Source organism: Globicephala melas, chromosome 2, assembly GCF_963455315.2.
Source record: "Globicephala melas chromosome 2, mGloMel1.2, whole genome shotgun sequence".
NCBI lineage: Eukaryota > Metazoa > Chordata > Mammalia > Artiodactyla > Delphinidae > Globicephala > Globicephala melas.
In genome coordinates this window covers 168,085,465-168,107,427 of record NC_083315.2, presented here as the reverse complement: position 1 = coordinate 168,107,427, position 21,963 = coordinate 168,085,465, and the positions used below count along the sequence as shown (strand labels likewise).

The window sequence follows — 21,963 nt, the reverse complement described above, 5'->3', positions numbered from 1 at the left end:
GGAATTAACTTAAAACAGCCTCCTCTCTTTCTCCTCTAACTTCAGTTTAGAAAAGGGAGGTTGTTTGGAGTTATTTGTAAATACCTTGGATCCTTCTTGTGTGCAGATTCCTTTTTAGGAACAAGAGGAGGTGTTTGCGCACTTAAGTTCTATTTTCATTTTTAAAACTGCTCTCTCCAGTGCAGTTGAGCAGTATATTTTAGGATTTTTCTACTGTTTTAAGTTTCAAGAAGTGGATTTTGTTATTTGGCGTGAATACTTTTTGAGAATTGGACTATTTTTTTTTCTTTAAAGCTAATGTTGGGGAAATATAATTAAAAACAAAATCTCCTCCCAACCCAGAAAATCTCTCCAAAAATGTAGAAGGGAAGGAAGAAATTTTATTGAGTAAGCATTAAACTAGAATGTGATGTGTATCTCAGGCTATCCACTAAAGAGATTGCAAAGACAGAAACCTTATTCTTTTGTATAGCTAAGTGGTTACAACACGTTACACCCATGTTTTCAAGATAAAATTGCTACTTTTCTCGTATCTTTATGACTGGTGGTAGGTTTTGCAGTTTGGAGTCAGTTGCCAAATTAGGCCATCCTAGGAAACTGGGAGATTGGGCATTATCTTTCTTGGTGATGACATATCTTAAGGAAACATTCCTGAGAAGTGAGACTGGCTAGAGGCTTATTTGGCTTTTATAAAGATTCAAGTACAGCACAAAAGGACTGAAAAAGAAGTTCTGAAAAAAAAAAAGGAGGGGAAAGAGTCTCTTTCCTTTATTTTCAAGTGGGAGAATTGAACCGCTTATTTTTAATTTGCCCTTATGTCAGCAACCTGTATTATAAACCTGTTATTTTATATCCATAGCCAAGGATGCTCTTAGCATTTAGGCTTTGGCTGGAGTTAAAGTTAATGTCTTGGATCTCCATAGCATATTTGTTACTGTATTAGAGACTAAAAGCTCTTCAGACGTTTTTTAGTTTTATCTGTTAGCTTCCAGGAGTATTTTTGACAGTGTTTTAATGTCACAGTATTGATGTTGTGTGGGTGTGTTCTTTTGTTCACTGTGGAACTTCATGGTAGTTGCGCATTTTGGGCTTCATGAGAGTAGGAATGAAATCTGGACAGTAATATTTGTAAAGTTAGTAGTATCAGAATCTGTGACACATAATAAAATGAATGAGTTGGAAGTTTTCTGTTACCAATTTTGAAAATATGTACCAGGAAGCTCTAGATGCCTTTAGACTTCAAACTAGGAGGGTTAGCTGTCTGTTGTTACAAGCCTTTGTCTGAAAGAGTACAGCCATATATGGGATCTAGATGCTAAATTAGGTTAAGTTTGTTGGTTTATACTAGAACTTGACTGAGCATCTGGTATGTGGCATGTCTTTTTCAGAGTTATCTTAAAGGGACCTATCAAACATGAGTCATGTATGTAATTTAAATCGTAGTCATCAATTAAAATGAGAAAACTTGACCTGTTGGCTCCGTAGTATGAACATAAGTTGTCATTGTACTTGGCATGTTAACTTTCTAATTTATCTCTATACAGAATTGTCTAGGGAAGTAAGTTGGATAACTCAACAATAATTTTGTAATAGTGGAGTTGCATTAAGTTTTAAAGGATTATCAGCTTATTATTTTGGCTACGGTGTTTCTAGAAAAGAGGTGAATATGAATTGGAAAGATGTCGCGTGTGACACATCAGGCCAAGTTGGTGTATTGCATTTGCATCATACTAGGTGGCAGTACAGAACGGAATTAAAAGTCAAAGCATGAGGTAGTTTTTGAAAACACGAACTTACTCATTAGGAGAGTAAGGGGTTATAAGTTCATGTAAAATAAAGCATGGTACTGACTTACTGTAGTCTTTTAGTATTTTTTTATTTTATTTTTTTTGTGGTACGCGGGCCTCTCACTGTTGTGGCCTCTCCCGTTGCGGAGCACAGGCTCCGGACGCGCAGGCTCCGGACGCTCAGGCTCAGTGGCCATGGCTCACGGGGCCCAGCCGCTCCGCGGCATGTGGCATCTTTCCGGACCGGGGCACGAACCCGTGTCCCCTGCATCGGCAGGTGGACTCTCAACCACTGCGCCACCAGGGGAGCCCTCTTTTAGTATTTTTAAAGCCAGATTTTACTGGGGGGAAATGTAATTTACTTCCAGGAATTCTCCTTATATCTAATTGGATTGTACTAACAACTCTTAAAAATTCCCAATTGTAATAGAACATAATAAATACTAATTTTTAAAGGGCAGCCCTTTCATACATACACTGTTTTCTTGATTCCCAATAGATAAATACAAAAATTGTTTTTATCAGAGATCTTATTCTGATAAGATAAATATCAGAAAAGTTTGTCAAGTAGGAAATTTCTTAAAGTTGTTTTTTAAAAATGAGTTGTATGTTCTAAAATATTCTCTCTGATTGCTTTTAGGTTACCTAGGGTATGAATTAATACAGACTTGGAAACTGAAAGAACTTAGAATCAGCATTTGGAGGTAAATATGTACATACTAAAGTAGTGTTAAGGCTTCCCCATTCTGCGTTGTTACCTTATTAGCAAAACCAATTTGTGTATGAAATGAGAAAGTTTAACCTCCATGCACGCACTGTAGACTAGACTAGACTAGACACAAATAAGTGAAAAGAAACCACTGCCAATTTGTTTTTCCTGAGCTTGTGGTAGTAGAAGCATTGCAGTTAAGGAGCATAAATGAAATCCGGTATCAAATCTAAAAAAAGCAGCATTTGTTGATTAAATCAAGCTTTTCACCTCAGTACTTTATGCTTCCTCATTTATTTTTTTTATTAATTTATTAATTTATTTTTGGCTGTGTTGGGTCTTCATTTCTGTGCGAGGGCTTTCTCTAGTTGTGGCAAGCGGGGGCCACTCTTCATCACAGTGCGCGGGCCTCTCACTGTCGCGGCCTCTCTTGTTGCGGAGCACAGGCTCCAGACGTGCAGGCTCAGTAGTTGTGGCTCACGGGCCTAGTTGCTCCGCGGCATGTGGGATCTTCCCAGACCAGGGCTCGAACCCATGTCCCCTGCATTAGCAGGCAGAGTCTCAACCACTGCGCCACCAGGGAAGCCCTACGCTTCCTTATTTTTTGACTTATAATTTTGATTTTGATTTATAATCTCTTAGGATTATTTAGGACCACCCCTAAATTTAAATTTCTCCACAGTATTGACATTGTTGAACTGTGTTCTTAAATTTTTATTCATAAATGAATTTTATAAAAGAGTTTATCATTAGATTAAATTGTTCTTTGAGTTCGTATTTTTAATTTCCTTTGAGAAGTTGAAATTGCTGATAGATTTCATACTTGTAGTGAAAGCTTGCTGCCGGGTGATGTGGATTACTCAGCCAGGTACTCTTCTGGTGATCTTCTTTACTTCTTTTGTGTGTATGAATTTAGGAAATGACACATCTCTGTCCTTTTATTTATTTATTTTTTCCATTTCCCTAATCACTGTCTTTAGAATTTATGTACTTTGTTTGATTTCCTTGCATTCATTTTTAAATCTTTCCTCTAACTTTTCTCAAGACAGCCCACGCCCCACCCCAGTCTCTGGGAATTAGGCATGCTATTGTTATAGCTCATTCTCTTGTTCTTTGTTTTAGAATACGACTTAGTATCCTAAAATAACCCAGATGTCTTTTGTTTAAATTTTAATCCAAAGTAATGGCCTTTTATTCAGCTTTTCATATCCATAAGGCTTTCTTGTAGATGCGTTTATATTTAGTTTAAGTACAGGAGTCTTAAACTTGGCTATTTTTGCATTTATTTTTAGAGCAGAAGCTTGGGTATGCTGTGATTTTCCAATAAACTGCTATCACAATGTCAAAATGCAGTTCAGACAACAGCAACACAGAGATCTCAAACATTAAGACGGTAAATCTGGGCTTTATCGTATGTGGAAAGAGGAAGAGAGTTTTTATTCATGTGTTTTACTAAGTTATTTCTAAATGAACCATATAAAAGCTATGAAACAACCTCACAGCTTTCATGAGTGTTAATTGTTTGACCAGAAATTTGAAATCTATGATTGGAAAATAGTCATGTGGATTACTCTGTTGGCTCTGCTGAAGCAGTTAACCATAGTCAGTTAATCTGTGAAACTATAGAACTTTCACTTACCAGCAGGGATTCAGAGCTTTTCATTAAGACCAAGTTAAGAAAAAAAAATCTATTTAAACATGCCAAAGAAAGTAAAAATTGGCAAAATTATAGGTTTTTCAGTTTTCACATTATTGGATTACTTGTTGAGTTTTTTAATGTTGGATTTGCTTTCTTCAGATAGATAGTGTATCGCTGGGGCCAGTCACTGTGTACTAAATGAATGAAAATTAATTTAAATATTGTGACCTTCTGGAAATGTAACGGGCTGGGTTCAATTGCCGTCCTCCATTTCCCTGCAAATTCTCTGTCTTGTATCCACCCTTCAGGGTGAGTAGGAGTGGTGCGGGTATGGATTTCCAAACCAAATACTGTAGAAATAACTTTTGAACTATGATTCTGTTCCGTATGGTATTGTGTGGACATTCATGAATCTCTGATTCAGTTCATCAGATATTTATTTAAATGTACATATGGTACATTATACCAGGTAATAAGAGCTGCAAAGAATGAGACACACATCTAGTTCTCGGGGAGCATGTTTGCCAGTGTGCCAGTAAAAGGATAAGTCGTGTATGTATGTGTCTCTGTGAATGTCTGCAATGTGATGTAAGTTATAAAAGGCAAATAGAAACTGTTTGAAGGTTTTCATGTCACGCACATGGACAATATTTGCATTTTACGAACCTGTATTTTTTGTTTGCCATGTCTGGGGTGTGATTTGGTTCAGTAGGTGGTAGGAATATGTGTGAGACATACAGCTCTTGTACTCAAGGAGATCCTAGTCTAATGGGTAATATTTATTTATTTACTTTTTAAAACTCTTTATTTGGAAGTAATTTCAAACGGACAGAAAATAAGATTAGGACAAAGAATATGTGCTTTACCTATTTTGCCCCATTTGCTTTATCAGTTGCACCCATTCTCTCTCTGTGTATCTACGTGTAGTTTCTTCTTCTGAACCATTTGAGAATAAGTTGCATACGACATGACCCTTTTACTCCTAAATATTTCACTATATAGTTGTCAAGAATAAGGATGCTCCCCTGCATAGTCATGGTGCGGTTATCAACTCAGTGAATGTAACACTGCTGTATCTACAGCCTTATCAATGGACTCTGTAATGGTCTTTATGGCATTGCTCTCAGGAAAGGATCCAGTCTGAGGTCAGTTACTGCATTTAGTTGTCATGTCTCTAGAGTCTTCTTTAATCGGGAACATTTTCATAGTTTTTCTTTGTACTGATACTGATAATTTTGAAGAATATAGTTCCCCCTTAAGAAAATGGAACAACAGCAGCAAAAAAGGAACATGCTTCTATTTTTTAGACTATTCTAAAAATAGACTTTATTTTTAAACTACTTTATATAGTCTATAATAAATTTTTAACTAAATATTTATAAATAGAGTATTTTTAGACTATTTTTTAGACTGTTCTAAAAATAGAACATTCATTTACTTTTTAGACTATTTTCTGGCACTGTCATTATTATTAATGTTGTCTACATGAAAAGAAATGATGACAGTGATAGGAAGGAGGGTTCCTGCTGTACATGGTTTCTGGAGGTGGAAGAAGTGTGTTTGGGGATTTACACTGCTGCCCTCTTTTCTCCTTTTAAAATTTCCATCCACCACCAGGATTTAGGCTTCTTTCCTGATCCCTTCCACCATGTCTTTGTTTGGTCTTGGATTAACATTTGGGTTGGGTGAAAAGTGAGGTGTCAGGCTTAACAATGATAAATCATCCTACCAGTAAGCAGCCTGGAGTAATGAAGGAGAAGTACAGTTGTCCTTCAGTACCCACGGGAATTGGTTCCAGGTCCCCTGCAGATGCCAAAATCCGTGGATGCTCATGTACTATGCCCCCTTGCATAGTGCAGTTGGCCCTCCGTATCTTTGGATTCATCCAACCAAGGATAGATTCGACCTGCGGGTGTGGAACCCGTGGATAAGGAGGACCGTAGAGATATCCCAAGAATGGTAGGCAGGTGGGAAGTGCCTGCAAATCTCTTGGGCCTTCAGCGTGGCCTGCTGGGTCTTCGGAGGTTAGGTATAGCCTTCCGCTTCAGGTTCTCTGCAGCGGCGTTAAGAAGCTTGAATGATCAACCTGAGGGTGTTTATCCTGTGGGCCTGTAGAGTTGGGAGAAGTGAATGCTGAGTGTAAAAGGGGTAAAAGGAAAGGCTGTTGGGACTTGATTCAGTAGAGGGTGAGCACATTATTTCTCATGAAAGACATAGTTCTGCTTGACCCAGGCAAAATAATGACTTGATAGTTTTTCATAATGTACTCTGGAATGCTGTGCTTGCCATCTTCCTCTGAGAGGGATAATGAGAATGGTTGTGCTGTCTGGTCCACGGACACGCCTGCCTTGCTGAGGTCCTTGGCCCTGGAGCCATTTGCCCCTTTACCATTTACTTGAGATCCTACTTGTATTAGCTGGATGTTGAATTCTTGTCAACTGAATTGAGCTCTGAAATCAGAATTTGGTATTATACCTATGCATAAAAGAGACTCTACTCTTGAGACTTCTTGTTGGATTAGCTGCAACAATTTAAGTCACTGTGTTGTACAATGGTTATAAATTTAACATGTCAAGAGATTCAGAGTTTTTGTTGTCAAGGAACAAAGAGTGGGGATTCTTTCTTTCCAGTGTCATAGAGTAATAACAATGAACACTGCAAAGCAGTACAAGGGAGAAAATTCCCTTCTACAAGGCAGGTAAATTCTGATGATGATGGACTTTCACGTAGAGATTTGAAACCCTAACCCTCTATCTGCAGGTTAGGAATTTTAAAAAGACTGAATTATTATTTTCTCATTTTACATAATCATTTTTATCTTTGGGGAAGAATATATGCAATATAGAAGAGTGCTTAGATACCATGAAATAACTTTTATTTCACAGAATGGTGTTGCCTTGTTTTAATTTATCTAGGATATGAATAATTTTAAAGATACATATGTAAATAGTTGAGCAGCTGTGCAGTTGTGATAGGTTATCAATTGAGAAGAATGACCTTCTGTGTTTATGGTCCTTCGATAAAATGACCAAACGTTGGCAGGCATTTGAATCCTTCCTGTGTGCAGGCACAGTGCGAAGTGCCTTCCGTACAGTTTTCTCATTATTTTATCAATAGTAGCATCATAGAATTTACAAAGAATGTTTGAAATATATTTACGTATGTATTTACATGTTTTGTATATATACACGTTATTTTAAAGGGCATCGATACTGTACATATTTTCTCTTAAAGGTATATTATGGACACAGTTCTGTGTCAGTAAATACAGATCTGTCTTATCTTATGGATTTATAGTATTCTATTTTAAGACTAGACCATAATTTACTTAGCTAATTTTTGATTAATTCATTTTAAGGTTATTTCTTGTTCTTAAGTAATAATGCAGCAATAAATATTCATGTGTTTACCTCTTTGTGCAGCCGCCTGATTCTTTTAGACAGGTTTCTAGGTGTAGAATTGCTGGGTTGGCGAGTACAGAATGCTTGACTTTTAAAACGATCCTCTTAGATCACGAAAAAGCTAAAACAATTATGAAGAGTTTGAAAAGGCCCATAGGAATGATATTCTGATGTTCCTCTTGTTTCCGTGCTTTCTTTTGTTTTTAACCCTGCATGGTTGTGTAATGGTATTCTTTTTCCCTTTTGTAGTAAGCTGTGCTAGAACAAAAATGCAATGAAAGAAACACTGGATGAATGAAAAGCCCTGCTTTGCAACCCCTCAGCATGGCAGGCCTGCAGCTCATGACCCCTGCTTCCTCACCAATGGGTCCTTTCTTTGGACTGCCATGGCAACAAGAAGCAATTCATGATAACATTTATACGCCAAGAAAATATCAGGTACTAATGAGAACACTAATACTGGAGCATTTTCACTAAAATGGAATAAATTAGCATACAGTTGACACAACTTATATAAAACTCCTTTACCTTTTCAAGCTTTCCTCTTCTGATTAATTTTCTCATTCCAGATACTTTTTTTCTTAATAGTCCTTTTCTTTTCTAACATCTGCTGGGTAATTGATTTGATAGTTTTATTGGTGAAATTTCTTTTTCTTTTTTTTTTTTCCCCCTGTGAAAACTTCACTGTTCCTTGGTATCTATTTGGGTGTGTCTGTCCTCATGATCTGGGTAGGAATTGAGATTGGTTTGAACAACCTTGGACTGGCAGAAGAACCATGGTTATCGTCATTTCAGTTCATATTATTCTAGAGAAGTTTTCTGTCCCTGTGAAGATAATTCTTAAAGAAATTGTAAGTGCCACTTCAACACATTTACACAGCACAGCTATGTGTAACCGGTATTTTAATGCCTCTGATTATTATTCTCATATAAAGATGTAGAACGTATGCTCTTTGAAGGGGCAGATTTGTTGGAGGAAGATTTTAGAAAACAGTGAAATTTTCTGAATTAAAACAAATCCAATTTTGTAAATTCTGTACTTAGATAAGAAGTGTATAATCTCTTTTTCCCACTGTATTTCTAGGTTGAACTGCTTGAAGCAGCTCTGGATCATAATACCATAGTCTGTTTAAACACTGGCTCAGGGAAGACGTTTATTGCAGTACTACTCACTAAAGAGCTGTCCTATCAGATCAGGGGAGACTTCAACAGAAATGGCAAAAGGACGGTGTTCTTGGTCAACTCTGGTAATAAAAAATTATTTTATCAAATTGTGTGGAGGAAAACTGGATGAGATTTTATGGTTAAGGAGATTTTTTCTGTGGGTATTAAGTTAAACTCTTGAAAGTATAGAGAGGTTGATGAATAATGTTTGTTGAAGCAGAAATATCATTCTGTCTTATTTCTTAACTTTATAGTATTTCTCTTAAATGTTAGTCATCTTACTTCATAGGTGTTAAACTTCAGCTTTTTTCTAAAACGTAATTGCATTTAATTCCGATTCTGCATTTTTTTGAAGGATTACTTTCGGAATATAATCTGATCTAAGTAGTTATTTTTGTTTTTGATGTTTTAGCTTCACACAGTGTATCAAAAGGTGCTTGATTATGAAATAGGTAACTTTGATTTATGATCTTGCTATACCAGTTGTAGAAAGAAAGTTAGATGCTTAACTTAAAAGTTAGATATTCAGTAAGAGTTTAAAGTACTGGGTTTTATGTGTTTGGGATTAGATATTAAACTAAAAAGTATAAAATGTGAACATAAACTGCTCGGGTACTAATATAACCATGTCACTCCTCTTCTTTTTTTTTTTTTAGATTGTCTCAGCATGTGATGTTCTCATGTGCTTTAAATACATATTAGTCTGTCTTATTTCTTGGTGATACAGTCTGATTTTATTGAAGAAAATAGGAAGGGTGGATCTGGAGTAGTTGCCATTCCAACCTAGAAATTATATTCTTAGATTGGGGAAAAATCACCTTTAAAGAAGGAAGGTGGTATAAGGCTCTCTGAAGTGAATGACAGAGGGTGGGGTGGTGAGTCTAATAAGTGTGTTTTGGAGATTACTGTGAAAATATGATTTTAAATTGGCTATCTAAAAAATTGGTGGTCAGGTGTAATACATAATAATAAGGATTTCCTTAACTGTTTAACTGTTAGTAGTCCAGAGAGCCATTTAGGGAAGAGTTCTCATATTTACACGGAATATTATATTTGTAATCAGCAAACCAGGTTGCTCAACAAGTGTCAGCTGTCAGAACTCACTCAGATCTCAAGGTTGGGGAATACTCAAACCTGGAAGTAAGTGCATCTTGGACAAAAGAGAAATGGAACCAAGAGTTTACTAAGCACCAGGTAAGACTTGTAGAGAATTTTCACTTAATAAATCTGTACAAGTCCTTGGTTTATAAGATGATCTGTAGCCTTGGTTGTCTGAATTAGGTTTGAAAACTCTACTTTTCTGTACTTTGTCAGCCTAGAAGCTAGCCCTCATGTGTTTTCTTACTATAATCTCATCCTAAAGCCAGGTAAATTACTGACATGTATTGCTCTTATGCGATAGAAAAGAAACAGCTTTTACAGTATGATTTACTTGCTTGAAAAACACAAATTCCTATGACCTATTTCCATCTTGCAGATAACTTGCTTTCACAAAGTTTATTCTTGAGTTAAATGTCTTGAAACTGGAGACGTTTCTTGGTTGAGATCTTAGCGTCTTTGATGGAAGACTTCCTCGTAGACGTTTCCATGTAGCCAGCTTGTGTTGAGGGCCTTTCGTGTGTTGGATCTGAAGTGGTTAAGAGATGCTTCCTAACTAACCTAAGCAGTCCCCAGTTTGCTAGTATGTCTTACATATTGGGGTAAAGCCCTCATTAGTAAAGCACTTAAAATCCACAGAATGATAAGCCCCTGTCTGCTTCCAGAAAACCTTGTCAGTTTGATGGGGAAAAACTGTGATAAAACTGATAGGTCTTATCAGTCAAAATTATGGCTCTAGGAACCTAAAAACCTGAAGTAGATTTAGTAGATTTATCATAAAAACATGATCTCCATTATCAAAATTTTCTTTCTTGTCTCTTTCCGCGTTTTCCTAATTTTACACCTTGGTTCTCAAGTACGAGCTTCCATACGTTGAGGATTTGGGTTTTAATTTTTACTGATGAGTGTCTTAATCTTCACCTAAAATACAGGGGTTTCATAATCTGATTTCATAGAAGTGTGTCCAGGCAGGTGAATGGCATGTGTTGTATACTGATAGCAGCTTTATTTTAGGTTCTCGTTATGACTTGCTATGTCGCCTTGAATGTTTTGAAAAATGGTTACTTATCACTATCAGACATTAACCTTTTGGTGTTCGATGAGTGTCATCTTGCAATCCTAGACCACCCCTACCGAGAAATTATGAAGGTAAGTTTTTAGATTTTATCAGTCTTAATAATGCAGGTCAAATTACTGAGTATAAGCAATGTTTTTATAGATCAAAAGCAGTATTAGTTACCAGTTTGGGGAACTTGGTTCCAGTGTAGGAATGAATGAATGAATATTAAATTAATGTTCATTTAAATCTATAACCTATAATATTAAACTGTAATAAATTTATAACAAGTTCTAAATCTATAATAAAAATTTAAACATAATATAAATCAATAAATTATATGATCTATCATAAGTGAATTCATAATCCATCATAGCATATTTAAATGTTCCTTTTTGATAAACTGATCTTTTAAACAAGCTACAGTAATTCTATAAGTGATAATTTTAGTATTTGTTAGGTCTTCTTGACATGTTTTATTAGGATGCTGTCTCTTTGGTTAGGGCCTTGCAAAATGAATCCCTTACTGTCAGTATCTTTTGTTTTGTTAGCTCTGTGAAAATTGTCCATCATGTCCTCGTATTTTGGGACTAACTGCTTCCATTTTAAATGGGAAATGTGATCCAGAGGAATTGGAAGAAAAGATTCAGAAACTGGAGAAAATTCTTAAGAGTAATGCTGAAACTGCAACTGACTTGGTGGTCTTAGACAGGTATGCACTTCGTATTGACTTGGCTTTAATGAGACCTGCTATGACAGTTTTAGGCCTTCAGTCTCAGTGCTTTGCAGATAGTCTCTAAGAGAACAAATGGCTATTAAAAGGAAAGAGCAAGGCTAAGAATTCCTTATCAGGATAGTCATCTTCGAATGCAAGAATCTGACGTTATTTCCACAGAGAGTAACGGAGGTGTTTCTGCCTTAAGAGGAAATGCCTCATAAGCGCGGGCCCATCCTATTTGCTGGTGTTGACGAGGACTGGGGAACTCAGGAAATCGGCATCCTTTTCTGCAAGTGTGGACACTTTGTTGTTTTGACCCACGTGTCCCACATGATGCTTTGAAAGAGCATTTATTTATTTACAGGATTCAATATTTTACAACCTGCTTTAAAATAATAGGAAACACCCTCTAGTTTTGAAAGTGGGTGTAAATTTCTGAGAAGATGTTTATGACTTTGAGGTTTGTCTCTTTTCGAAGGGGTTGCTGTTTCGAGTTTCATTAAAACGTGCAGACACAAACAGCCTTTTTGATCTAAGTTGGTGGAAGTGAGCCTATATAAATGAGGTTTTTAAATAAATATAACGAATTCAATTCATATTAAAATACCCTTATTAGATATAGCCTTTAACAAGGTTAAAGATTACCAAGCGGTGGTTCTTAGAACAGTTATAATAGAGATGACTTATTTCTCAGGTTATGAAGTTAAGTCACACATGGGTTTTGAGTACTGGCTCCACTAATTGTAAGCCATGTGACTTCAAGTGAGTCATTTATTGTTCCTGAGCCTGTAAAATGGCATTAGTGGTTTCAAGGGATTCTTTGATGGCATGGAAAACACCTTGTGGTGTACCTGTCATTTAGTAGGATTTTGGAAAGAGTTCTCTTTGTGGAGTGAGGTGAAAAGGTAACTTGTAGATTCATAAAACTTATGAATCCAAATGTAAGGTGAAATACAAATCTCATGGCCTTAAGGACATGCTGTTTTCTGATTTTCCTGAGCTAAGACAGTCTGTGATGTAGAAGTGAAAGGCTGTACTTTTGCTTTTATCTGACCTGAATTAGATTGGTAGGCCTGTACTACTTGAAGTCTTTAGGAGAAGCAGTGGTATTAGAGTGTTTGGGTAAAACTGGTAAGTAATCTATTGAGTCTGGCATTACCTAATTCTCAAAATGTGACTCTTAAAAATTCTCTTTGGGAATAATGAAAACTGTAGTATTTAAATATGTCTTTATTGTGTTTCTTTTCCTTAATTAATTATTATATGTGCTTTTAGGATTTTGTGTGTTGTTCTGGTTGTCGTATTATGAAAGTCATGAAAGATCCAATTACGTGAATGATAATGTAATTGACTGAAGTTTGGGGGAGGTTTCCTTATGAAGATATGTTAAAAACACATTAAAAATAAAATTGACATTTGCAAATGCTAAACGTTTTCAAATAGTGTGGAAATGGATAAATTTAATGGTAACACTTCCTCTCTATGATCTTCTCCCCTCCCCCTTCCCTATTTCTGCTTCTGAGAAATCATCATTATTGAGTTTCTTGAGTATTTTGACTAACATTGTTTCTCAGTCTGGATGATGCCTAAGGGGGCAAAAGATGAAAGGCTAAACCTAAAAAACCAAATGAAAAACCTGGGATAATAATGCAGTAACAAAATTCATATTGAGACCTAACAGGCAATCACAGTACGGATAGAAGGAGTACCACTTTAGGAATGCTTGTTGTGAGCCTGCTTGTTACTCCAAATGAAAATAGGAAGTTTCTTTTTTGGTTTAGATACATAATGGATTGTAATGCTGGAGTGAACTTGTGTATTGTGTGTTGACAACTTTTGTTTCTGATATTAAAGATATACTTCTCAGCCATGTGAGATTGTGGTAGACTGTGGACCATTTACTGACAGAAGTGGGCTTTATGAAAGACTGCTGATGGAATTAGAAGAAGCACTTAATTTTATCAATGACTGTAACATATCTGTACATTCAAAAGAAAGAGATTCTACTTTAATTTCTAAACAGGTAAGCGTATACAAAGTAAGTATGGGGAGTATAATAAAAGGCTTCTATTTATTTTTAATGTTGAAATGAATATTCTTCTAATGAGGCTGTTTTATATACATTTTAGTTTAAGGCCTTACCTTCTTATCTCTGGACATTTTTTGTTGAATGTATCGCATTGGGTTGAGTGTACTATTACCCGACAGACAGTTATATTATTAAATATAGACCTCCCTGGTTTAAGGAGATGTCATGATTATTTAAGTATAAGAAGTGAGTCCAGTTTTTTTTTTTTTTTTCTTGGTCAGATGAATTAGTTCCTGATCAAACCCCCGGGCTGAATGAATTCTTCGGCTCTTTCTTTGTATGTGACTGGATATGAGCTCGTCATCCCTGAACAGTGCAGCTTTGAGAAGCAATTCCTTAGGACGGTGGCCTTCAAAGTGTGGGCCCTAGATGAGCAGCTTCCCTCTGGAACTTTTTAGACATGCAGATGACAGGCCCCACCCTTGACCTGCTGAATTTGAAGCTCTGTGGGTGGGGTCCAGCAGTCTGAGATTTGACAAGCCCTTCAGTTATCCCGATGCCATTAAAACTTGAGAACCATTGTCCCAGGACTTTGCAGCCAGTTGGGAACGGTAGCACTGTACTGAATCTAAGTCTTAATTCTCTCCTGCTGGTTTTCTTCTGGAGCAGCAGTGCCCAGGCTCTGCTCAACACTTGTCTTCTCATTAAGTCCATGTTCAACCCAGTGTGTCTTTTACTTGCCTGCAGAACTGGCAGTCCCTCAGTTTTTAGCTTTAATAAGGATTTACATTCTGCTCTGAGCTCGGCTTGTAAGATGTGGCACTCTGGGCATAGATAAAGTTCAAGGAAAATTGTTTTGTTTTTCTTTGATACCTAGAATAAAATTACATACTCTGTTGCATTTGCATGTACATGTATATGTATATTCTGCTACATAGTTCTTTGCATATTTACCTAGAAGTAAATGACTCAGTTGTACTTTGAACTAATCACAGTTCTAAAATTGCTTTATTAACTGTATACAGTTGCATCTTTTAATTTCTCTTATTTGATTATTTTCGCTGGGGAAAACAAAAGGATGGTTCTGGGCATATATATGAAAAAGTAGAGCTTGAAAAGACCATTGGCCCTTCCCCCTAACCTTGGGGAATTAACCTCAGTGTTTATATTAGAGGGGTAAATTTATTTTGAAGGGGCAGACTAAAGACAACTTAAATCCCAGTTAAACTCCATATGAAAATAACTACATGATTATTGTTTAGCATTTGGGCCTTTACATTGTTTTGTAGATACTCTCAGACTGTCGTGCGGTATTGGTAGTTCTGGGACCCTGGTGTGCAGATAAAGTAGCTGGAATGATGGTAAGAGAACTACAGAAATATATCAAACACGAACAAGAGGAGCTGCACAGGAAATTTCTATTGTTTACAGACACTTTCCTAAGGAAAATCCATGCACTATGTGAAGAGCACTTCTCACCTGCCTCACTTGACCTGAAATTTGTAACTCCGAAAGTAATAAAACTGCTTGAAATCTTACGCAAATATAAACCGTATGAGCGACAGCAGTTTGAAAGCGTTGAGTGGTATAATAATAGGAATCAGGATAATTACGTGTCTTGGAGTGATTCTGAGGATGATGAGGAGGATGAAGAAATTGAAGAAAAAGAAAAGCCAGAGACAAATTTTCCTTCTCCATTTACCAATATTTTGTGTGGAATTATTTTTGTGGAAAGAAGATATACAGCAGTTGTCTTAAACAGGTAAATCTCTTAAGATTAACATTTTTCCCATAGTAGAACAGGCAGCTCTTTGTTTTGTGAAGTGATATGTTGTAATAGCTTTAAGAGCTACCAGAAGGCTTTTATGTAAGTGTCCTGTACTTTTGGCACCATCCTCGTAACTCATGTGTTACGCTCTACTGGGATTGACAGGATGTTTATATATACAGTAGCTTTCCCCGAAGGCTAGATTTGATATGACTGAGGTTTTTTCCCCTAAAGGGTGCTAATCTTTTCTAATCCATTAAAATAGAGTGCAAGTGTAGAAAAATTGTTACATTACAGTAAAGCATTCCTTGTTTTATATTAATTGTTAGATTCAGTTAGATATTTACTAACCTGTGACTATGATGTGTTAGGCATTGTGTTGAGCATTTCACACCAAGCTTTCTCCTTCAGGTAAATCTTAAAGATAAATTTTATCGGGGTGTTACTGTGGCTAATTTTTCTGTGTTAGCTTTTTTCCTTACCAAATGTCGATTCAAGTTGGCACGTTTGCAGTGAAAAGTTTTCAGCAGCTGGATTTGAAATTTGGATTGGTTCATAGACTACATATTAAAATTTTCTGAATCAGAGGAAAATAAAAATGTTAGGGAGGAATTCAGAGGATATTGGCAAAGGTGACAGCGAATGCCAATTAGGTTGTGAATTCCCACCCTACTCCCTTCTTCAATAGAAGTGTATTTTTCCTGAATATAGACCCAGCCAGCTGAGGAGCTACACTTCAGATTTGTGTCAAATGGTCACTTACTGTGTGGTTCTTTTGACTTGTGGATGGATGCTCTACTGTTTACAAGGGCCAAAAAGGGTCCTTATTTTGCACTTCAATCTACTTTTCTACAAGATCCATTAATTGGCCAAAGTTGATCCCTAAGAGCCTTTTCTGCAAGTATTGATCTCTGAGGAGAAATTAAGCTTTGTTTCCTGAGGTAATTTGGGGTTTTTTTTTTTTTTTTTTCAAACTGCTCTGACTGTTTGGGGGCCTCGAGAACTTACTTGAATAACGAGAAATTGGACTCTGGGGAAGTCATCTGGCGGTTTTCGGTCTGGTAATTTTCATAGTCATTGGGCCTGATCCTTGTGATGAATAGGACGTAAAGTAACTTCAGGTAGGGAATTACATTGGAATCAGAAGTTTAAGGTTGGAAAGGGACTTCACTGACTATCTAATCCAAGCCACTTACTTTTATAAAAAAGAGAAAGGCCTCAGGAGGAAAAGTGATTTGCTCTGAGTTAAATTGCCAGTCAGTGGCAGAGACAACTCTAGAATCCTGATATTCTGCCTCCTAGTTTTCAGTTCTTTGTGTAATCATAATGCCCTTGGGTATGACAGAACACTAAAAACCAGTGCTTTCCAGTGGGAAGGCTGCCAGGAGACAGTCCAGGGAGTGCGTATCTGTTCGGGTTGTTTCTTAGAATGGGGGAAAGGCATTTTGGGGGTCAGAAAAGTTTAGCGTTGGCACAGTTGTAAGCTGAGTTATAGACGTACTCCCTGCCCCTATACAGGATGGTTTAAGAATTAAATAAATTTTCTGGGGCTTGGAGAGAAGTCGGGGTTCATTTTCTTCCTTTCCCCGCTTTTCTGCATGCGTTTTTAAGTGTAGAGATGTACTCGCTTTCACTGCAGGAATATTAGCCTGAAAAGGTTTATCAGAAGTCAATGTTACTTCCTGTTGACTCTGAGGATCAGATTAGTTGTGATCAACTTTCATAAAATGTGGCTGGAATTCAGTGTTGGATGATGAATCAGGAGCGGTTTGAGGCTTGGCTTTATGGGCAGCTAATTAAATATACAATAGAGGTCTTGTCCCGGTAAGCTTTTTAATAAGCTTAGAAAAACTTCCTGAAATCCAGATTCTTTCCTTCCATCAGTTTAATGGGAGGAAAAACCCTTCTTCAGTGAACAGTTTAATGGGAGTACAAGCTATTGTAATACACAGGCAGTTTTCTATTCTCCTAATTAAAAAAATAAATCACAGCTACTTCTATAGATAATGTAGTATGTGTACAGTCTTCTGTTTATAGTTTTTCTTTTGCCTTTTGTGTTTAGGGCCTTATCATTTATAATTTACCTTTATATATTTTTTAAAATTTCAGAACAGTCCATGAGGGAAGAAGGTAGATGTTTTTACTATATCATAGATGAGGAAAATAACACTCAGTTTGTGACCTCCTAAAGTAATGCAAGTATCAAGTGGCAGAAAGTGGTTTCCACTCTCCAAGTCTAGAGCTCTTTTCAGTGTGTAATTTACTAGTATTGTGTGACTTTCACCAGTTTTTCCATTAATGTCCTCTTTTTTCTAAAAAAAATAATATATATATTTATTTATTTGTTTTGGCTGCACTGGGTCTTAGCTGCGGCACATGGGATCTTTGTTGCGGCATGCAGGATCTTTAGTTGCGGCATGCATGTGGGATCTAGTTCCCTGACCAGGGATTGAACCCAGGCCCCTGCATTGGGAGCGCAGAGTCTTACCCACTGGACCACCAGGGAAATCCCTATTAATGTCCTCTTTTTAATCCAAGGTGTACCAGAGTTCATTTAGTTGTTTTATTTCCCTAATTTCCTTTGGTCTGTTACAGCGTCTTCTTTCCTTGTTTTTGATGACTTTGATACTCTTGAGGAGTACTGATCAGATATTTTGTAGAAGGCCTCTCAGTTTGAATTTGTCTGATGTTTTTCTCAGGATTAGACTGGGTTTTAGGATTTGGAAGAATACTACAGACGTGAAGTGCCCTTCTGGTCACTTCGTCTCAGAGGGATTCATGGTATTAACACAGAGCATCACTGGTGATGTTAGACTTCATCATGTGATTATGATTGCGTTTGCCAGTTTTCTCCACGGGAAAGTTATTGTTTTTCTCTTTTCTTACTTAATTCTTTGGAAGCAAGTCACCAAATCTAGTTTATTCTGGGGAGGGAGGGATTCAGTTTCATTCCTGGAGAGGGGCTTATATATGTATGTTACAGAAATTCTTCTGTAAGGAAAGTGTGTCTCTTTTATCCTATTTATCTGCTTATATTTGTTGAATCATGTTCTTTTATCATTATGAACTCGTGTTTGTTTATTTTATACTTCGGTTGTAATCTGATACTAGTTTTTTTTTTTTTTTTTTTTTGTATAAGTCGTTCCACCCCGGGCCGTTGGGGGCTGTTTGAGGTTAGCTCCTGTGTCCCTTTGACATGCCCTCATCCTTTTGTGTTTTGAACACTTCCTTACTTTCTGGCACTGCAAGATGTTCCAGGCTCATCTTGTATTTTTCTTGCATAGGATCAGCCACTTCTCCAAGGAGCCCTGGTTCCTTTTATTTCTACTCACTTCATAGGTGTATGTTTCGTGCAAGTTATTTACCTTTTTAAAGTCTCAGCATCTTCATCTATAAAATAGTAATAATACCTCCCTCTCTTACTGGGTTGTTAATAAGAGACACTGTATATAGAAATGGCAGTCTTTCCACCTGACATTGTACTTGGGGCGGCTGTGTGCACACACACATGCACTGTGAGCTGTGGGTCTGTGCCAGCTGCGTTGAGTGAGATACAGAGATTGAGGGTAAGCATAAACTCTTAGTTTTAAGAGTAAATTATGTCCTCTGAATGTCATACAGTTATATTCATAAACTCTTAGTTTTTTATGTCTGCTGAATGTTATACAATTGGCCATTGAATTTTAATGCTTTTAAAGTTACATTTTCTTAGTAGTTAATTTTCGTGGAATTTTACAAAAATTTTGGTTTCGGGTGAGTTTGAAATTAGGAAAAAGATAACCGGTTCTTTGCTATAGATTGTTTGAGAAACTCTGTGCACTAGAGAACAGCATTCTTTATCAAACAGCTTGCTTGTGGAACAACTCACATAAACTCAATATAAAATTAAAAGAAACAAATAAGACTCTGTCCCAGCAATTCTGTGGTACTGTGAGATCTCTAGGCAGTGTGTGTTACTCAGTAACAAGCTCCCTGACAACAGTAGACCTTGTTTTGTTTCTCTGGAAGCCCGTAACTTTGCAGGGATTTCTTAAATTTATCTGATAGAGAAACTTTTCTCTTTGAACATTGTCAGCGTAGGTGTATAGAATTCAGCTACTGCTTATAAGAGACTTTTCCTTATTATTAACGTGCACACTGCTTCTCTGCCCGGCATACTGGTGAGAGTCTGATTAAGGACAAGTGGATGCACTTGCAGTGCTTCTGTTTCTCAGCTAGTTGAAGTCTACCAGATTTATTTTTTTAGGCAAATTAAAATACATTGTATACCTAATTAGGAGTAACTTGAAATGCATTTTTTTAAACCTCTGTTATGTTCAAATTGCTGCTAATTTACATAAACTAAAATTTGGAAGTATATATTATTTCTAAGATAATTAATTTCATATTTTAGATTTGGGGGCATGCTGTTTGCATGTAGCACTGTTTTCTGTTACTGACATCATAAGTTTATAATAACTAAACGGATCTTGGAACATATTAAAGAAGTTTCTGATTTTGAACTTTTTAAGTACTTAAACTATAGAGCAGACTCTCAAACTAACCTAGACACACAAGTGTTTTACTGATTTGGAGGCAGGAAGATATTCTAGATGGCCCTTCAAGGTTTCTTCCAGGGCTTTGATATTAGCCTGTTTCATGTACTTACTGGGGAAAAAAAAAAAGAATGGTTTGACTTAAAAATGCAATTTTCTATTAGGAATTTATACTATGTTGTATGACTTCAGAAGAACCATATGGAATCGCTTAGGTCAGGTGTGGAACCATTTATCCTGTGTGCTGAGTTTTTGAATGTGGATATTTCCAAAATAGCTGTAATGGCAACACTAACTGTTAACCTTCTGCACCCATGTAACGTGAGCCCGTCCTGTAGCTCTTTTCCGTTTCTTAGTGGAGGACCCGTCTGAGGGGACAAGCGTTCTGGGTTAATACAGAGGTGCAGGCAGAAAGGGAGATGAGCTCGGGAGTATGTGCTCTTTCCTGACAGGATGGGGTGGGAACTCTCTTGGCCTTGCAGTGCCGAAGCTCAGTGGCCTTTTATGCAGAACTGTGGTCAGCGGCCTGCCCAGGGACATGAGTGTTGGGAATGGAGATGCTTAGCAGTGGATGGAGGCATCGCTTTCCCTAGAGCCGTGCTTCCAGTGGTACAGCGTGCTGGGGTAAATCTAAAAGAAATAACGCACTTCTTTTCATGCACAGCTGGAACTCTCTTACTACGTGCAGAGGAGAATGAAGTATTCCTTTGGGGTATTTGGTACTTTGCGTAAGTTTGGCCGTGGACACAAGGGCATGACCATTGCTGCAAGTTGTGTGTGTGCTTAGGGAAGTGCGTTGAGAAAGAGTGTGTGGTTTTTTCATTATAAGACTTGGACTAAAGCCAAAATACATGAGGAATCCATGTTTCTCTTTGCCTAGCGCTGTCCCCTCCTGGGCCACATTTCTATGAAGGTCATCACTGCCAAATTAGAAAGTTTGAGGGACTGTGACCATTTCATTCATCAGTGTAAATCAGCCCTGTATTTGGTGTTATAAGTATTTGGTCCACAGATCGACTCAGAGAAGAGCGACAGTGATTTCTTTTTAAGCTGGTTGAAAAAAAAATACCGACTATTTTGTTAGGTATGTTGGCAAAAGGATATGTATTTCCATTTTAAGGGAGACCTTAGAAACAAAAGTTTAAATTTTTTTCCCTCAGCAGTGCTTAACTTCCAAATGTGTATAATTTTCTTAGATTGATAAAGGAAGCTGGCAAACAAGATCCAGAGCTGGCTTACATCAGCAGCAATTTTATAACTGGACATGGCATTGGAAAGAATCAGCCTCGCAACAAACAGATGGAAGCGGAATTCAGAAAGCAGGAAGAGGTAACTAAGTTCAAATAATTGTACAATAACAATTTTCAGAACATACACAAACTTTGCCCATAGGAACTTCCTTTCTTCATAGTTCCTCTGCATTTTTTGGGAATATAGAGTACTTGTTCATACAGAAACTAGCCATCTCCTTTGTGGTAGCTGTATAGTGATTCATACGTTGAGAATCTATCTGGAAAATCAATTGTGTCTTAATCGCCATCACCCATTTTGTCTTCCATTATCGGGCTGATGGCACATAACTGCATTTTATAGGAAAAGAAAGCTTGTGTAAACTTAACTCCTGTTGACTCCATACGACTCTGAAGCAACAAACTGAAATGTTTTCCTAGAAAGTGTTTTGTTTTCTACTTAAAGTCCTGCCTTGGTTGAATCCTTTAAAAATAACAATACATTTTAAAGATTTTGGCCTAATTTTTTTCATGCTTTTTAAGATTTTGGTATAGGAAATAGCATTGTAAAGATGCTAAAACTTAATATAGTGTTCCAGCTTGCAAGTAAAAACTTTTTATTTAAAATTTGTTATTTAACTTAAAAGTAGCAGAATAATTCACGTTGAAGTCATTTCTATGTGATAGCTCTTTGGTAATATTCCAAGTTTGGGGAGTCTAACAGCCAGAGTCTGACAGATCAGTCTAAAACCCAACTTACTTTCGTATTTAACTTATTCTAGATTGGGAAACGATGTTACCTTAAATCTGGTATGAAAACATTTTTCAC

The 21,963-nt window shown here is 36.9% G+C and overlaps 1 protein-coding gene across 4 annotated transcripts in view; it reads left to right on the top strand.

Annotated features, from left to right (window-relative positions):
• Nucleotides 1-21,963, top strand: part of DICER1 (dicer 1, ribonuclease III) — a 66,701-nt gene that overhangs the window by 14,800 nt on the left and 29,938 nt on the right. For 2 of the 4 annotated variants that reach the window (XM_030883463.3, XM_060295248.1), the window contains exons 2-11: nucleotides 2,428-2,491; nucleotides 3,789-3,889; nucleotides 7,786-7,974; nucleotides 8,621-8,783; nucleotides 9,764-9,894; nucleotides 10,813-10,947; nucleotides 11,407-11,567; nucleotides 13,428-13,596; nucleotides 14,892-15,364; nucleotides 21,102-21,234. In XM_030883463.3, coding sequence (XP_030739323.1) covers nucleotides 7,831-7,974; nucleotides 8,621-8,783; nucleotides 9,764-9,894; nucleotides 10,813-10,947; nucleotides 11,407-11,567; nucleotides 13,428-13,596; nucleotides 14,892-15,364; nucleotides 21,102-21,234 — 1,509 coding nt within the window. In that variant the 5' untranslated portion in view covers nucleotides 2,428-2,491; nucleotides 3,789-3,889; nucleotides 7,786-7,830. Of the gene's footprint in view, nucleotides 1-2,427; nucleotides 2,492-3,788; nucleotides 3,890-7,785; nucleotides 7,975-8,620; nucleotides 8,784-9,763; nucleotides 9,895-10,812; nucleotides 10,948-11,406; nucleotides 11,568-13,427; nucleotides 13,597-14,891; nucleotides 15,365-21,101; nucleotides 21,235-21,963 lie in introns of those variants that run through there. The other 2 variants (XM_030883467.3, XM_060295247.1) reach the window with 2 other exon arrangements.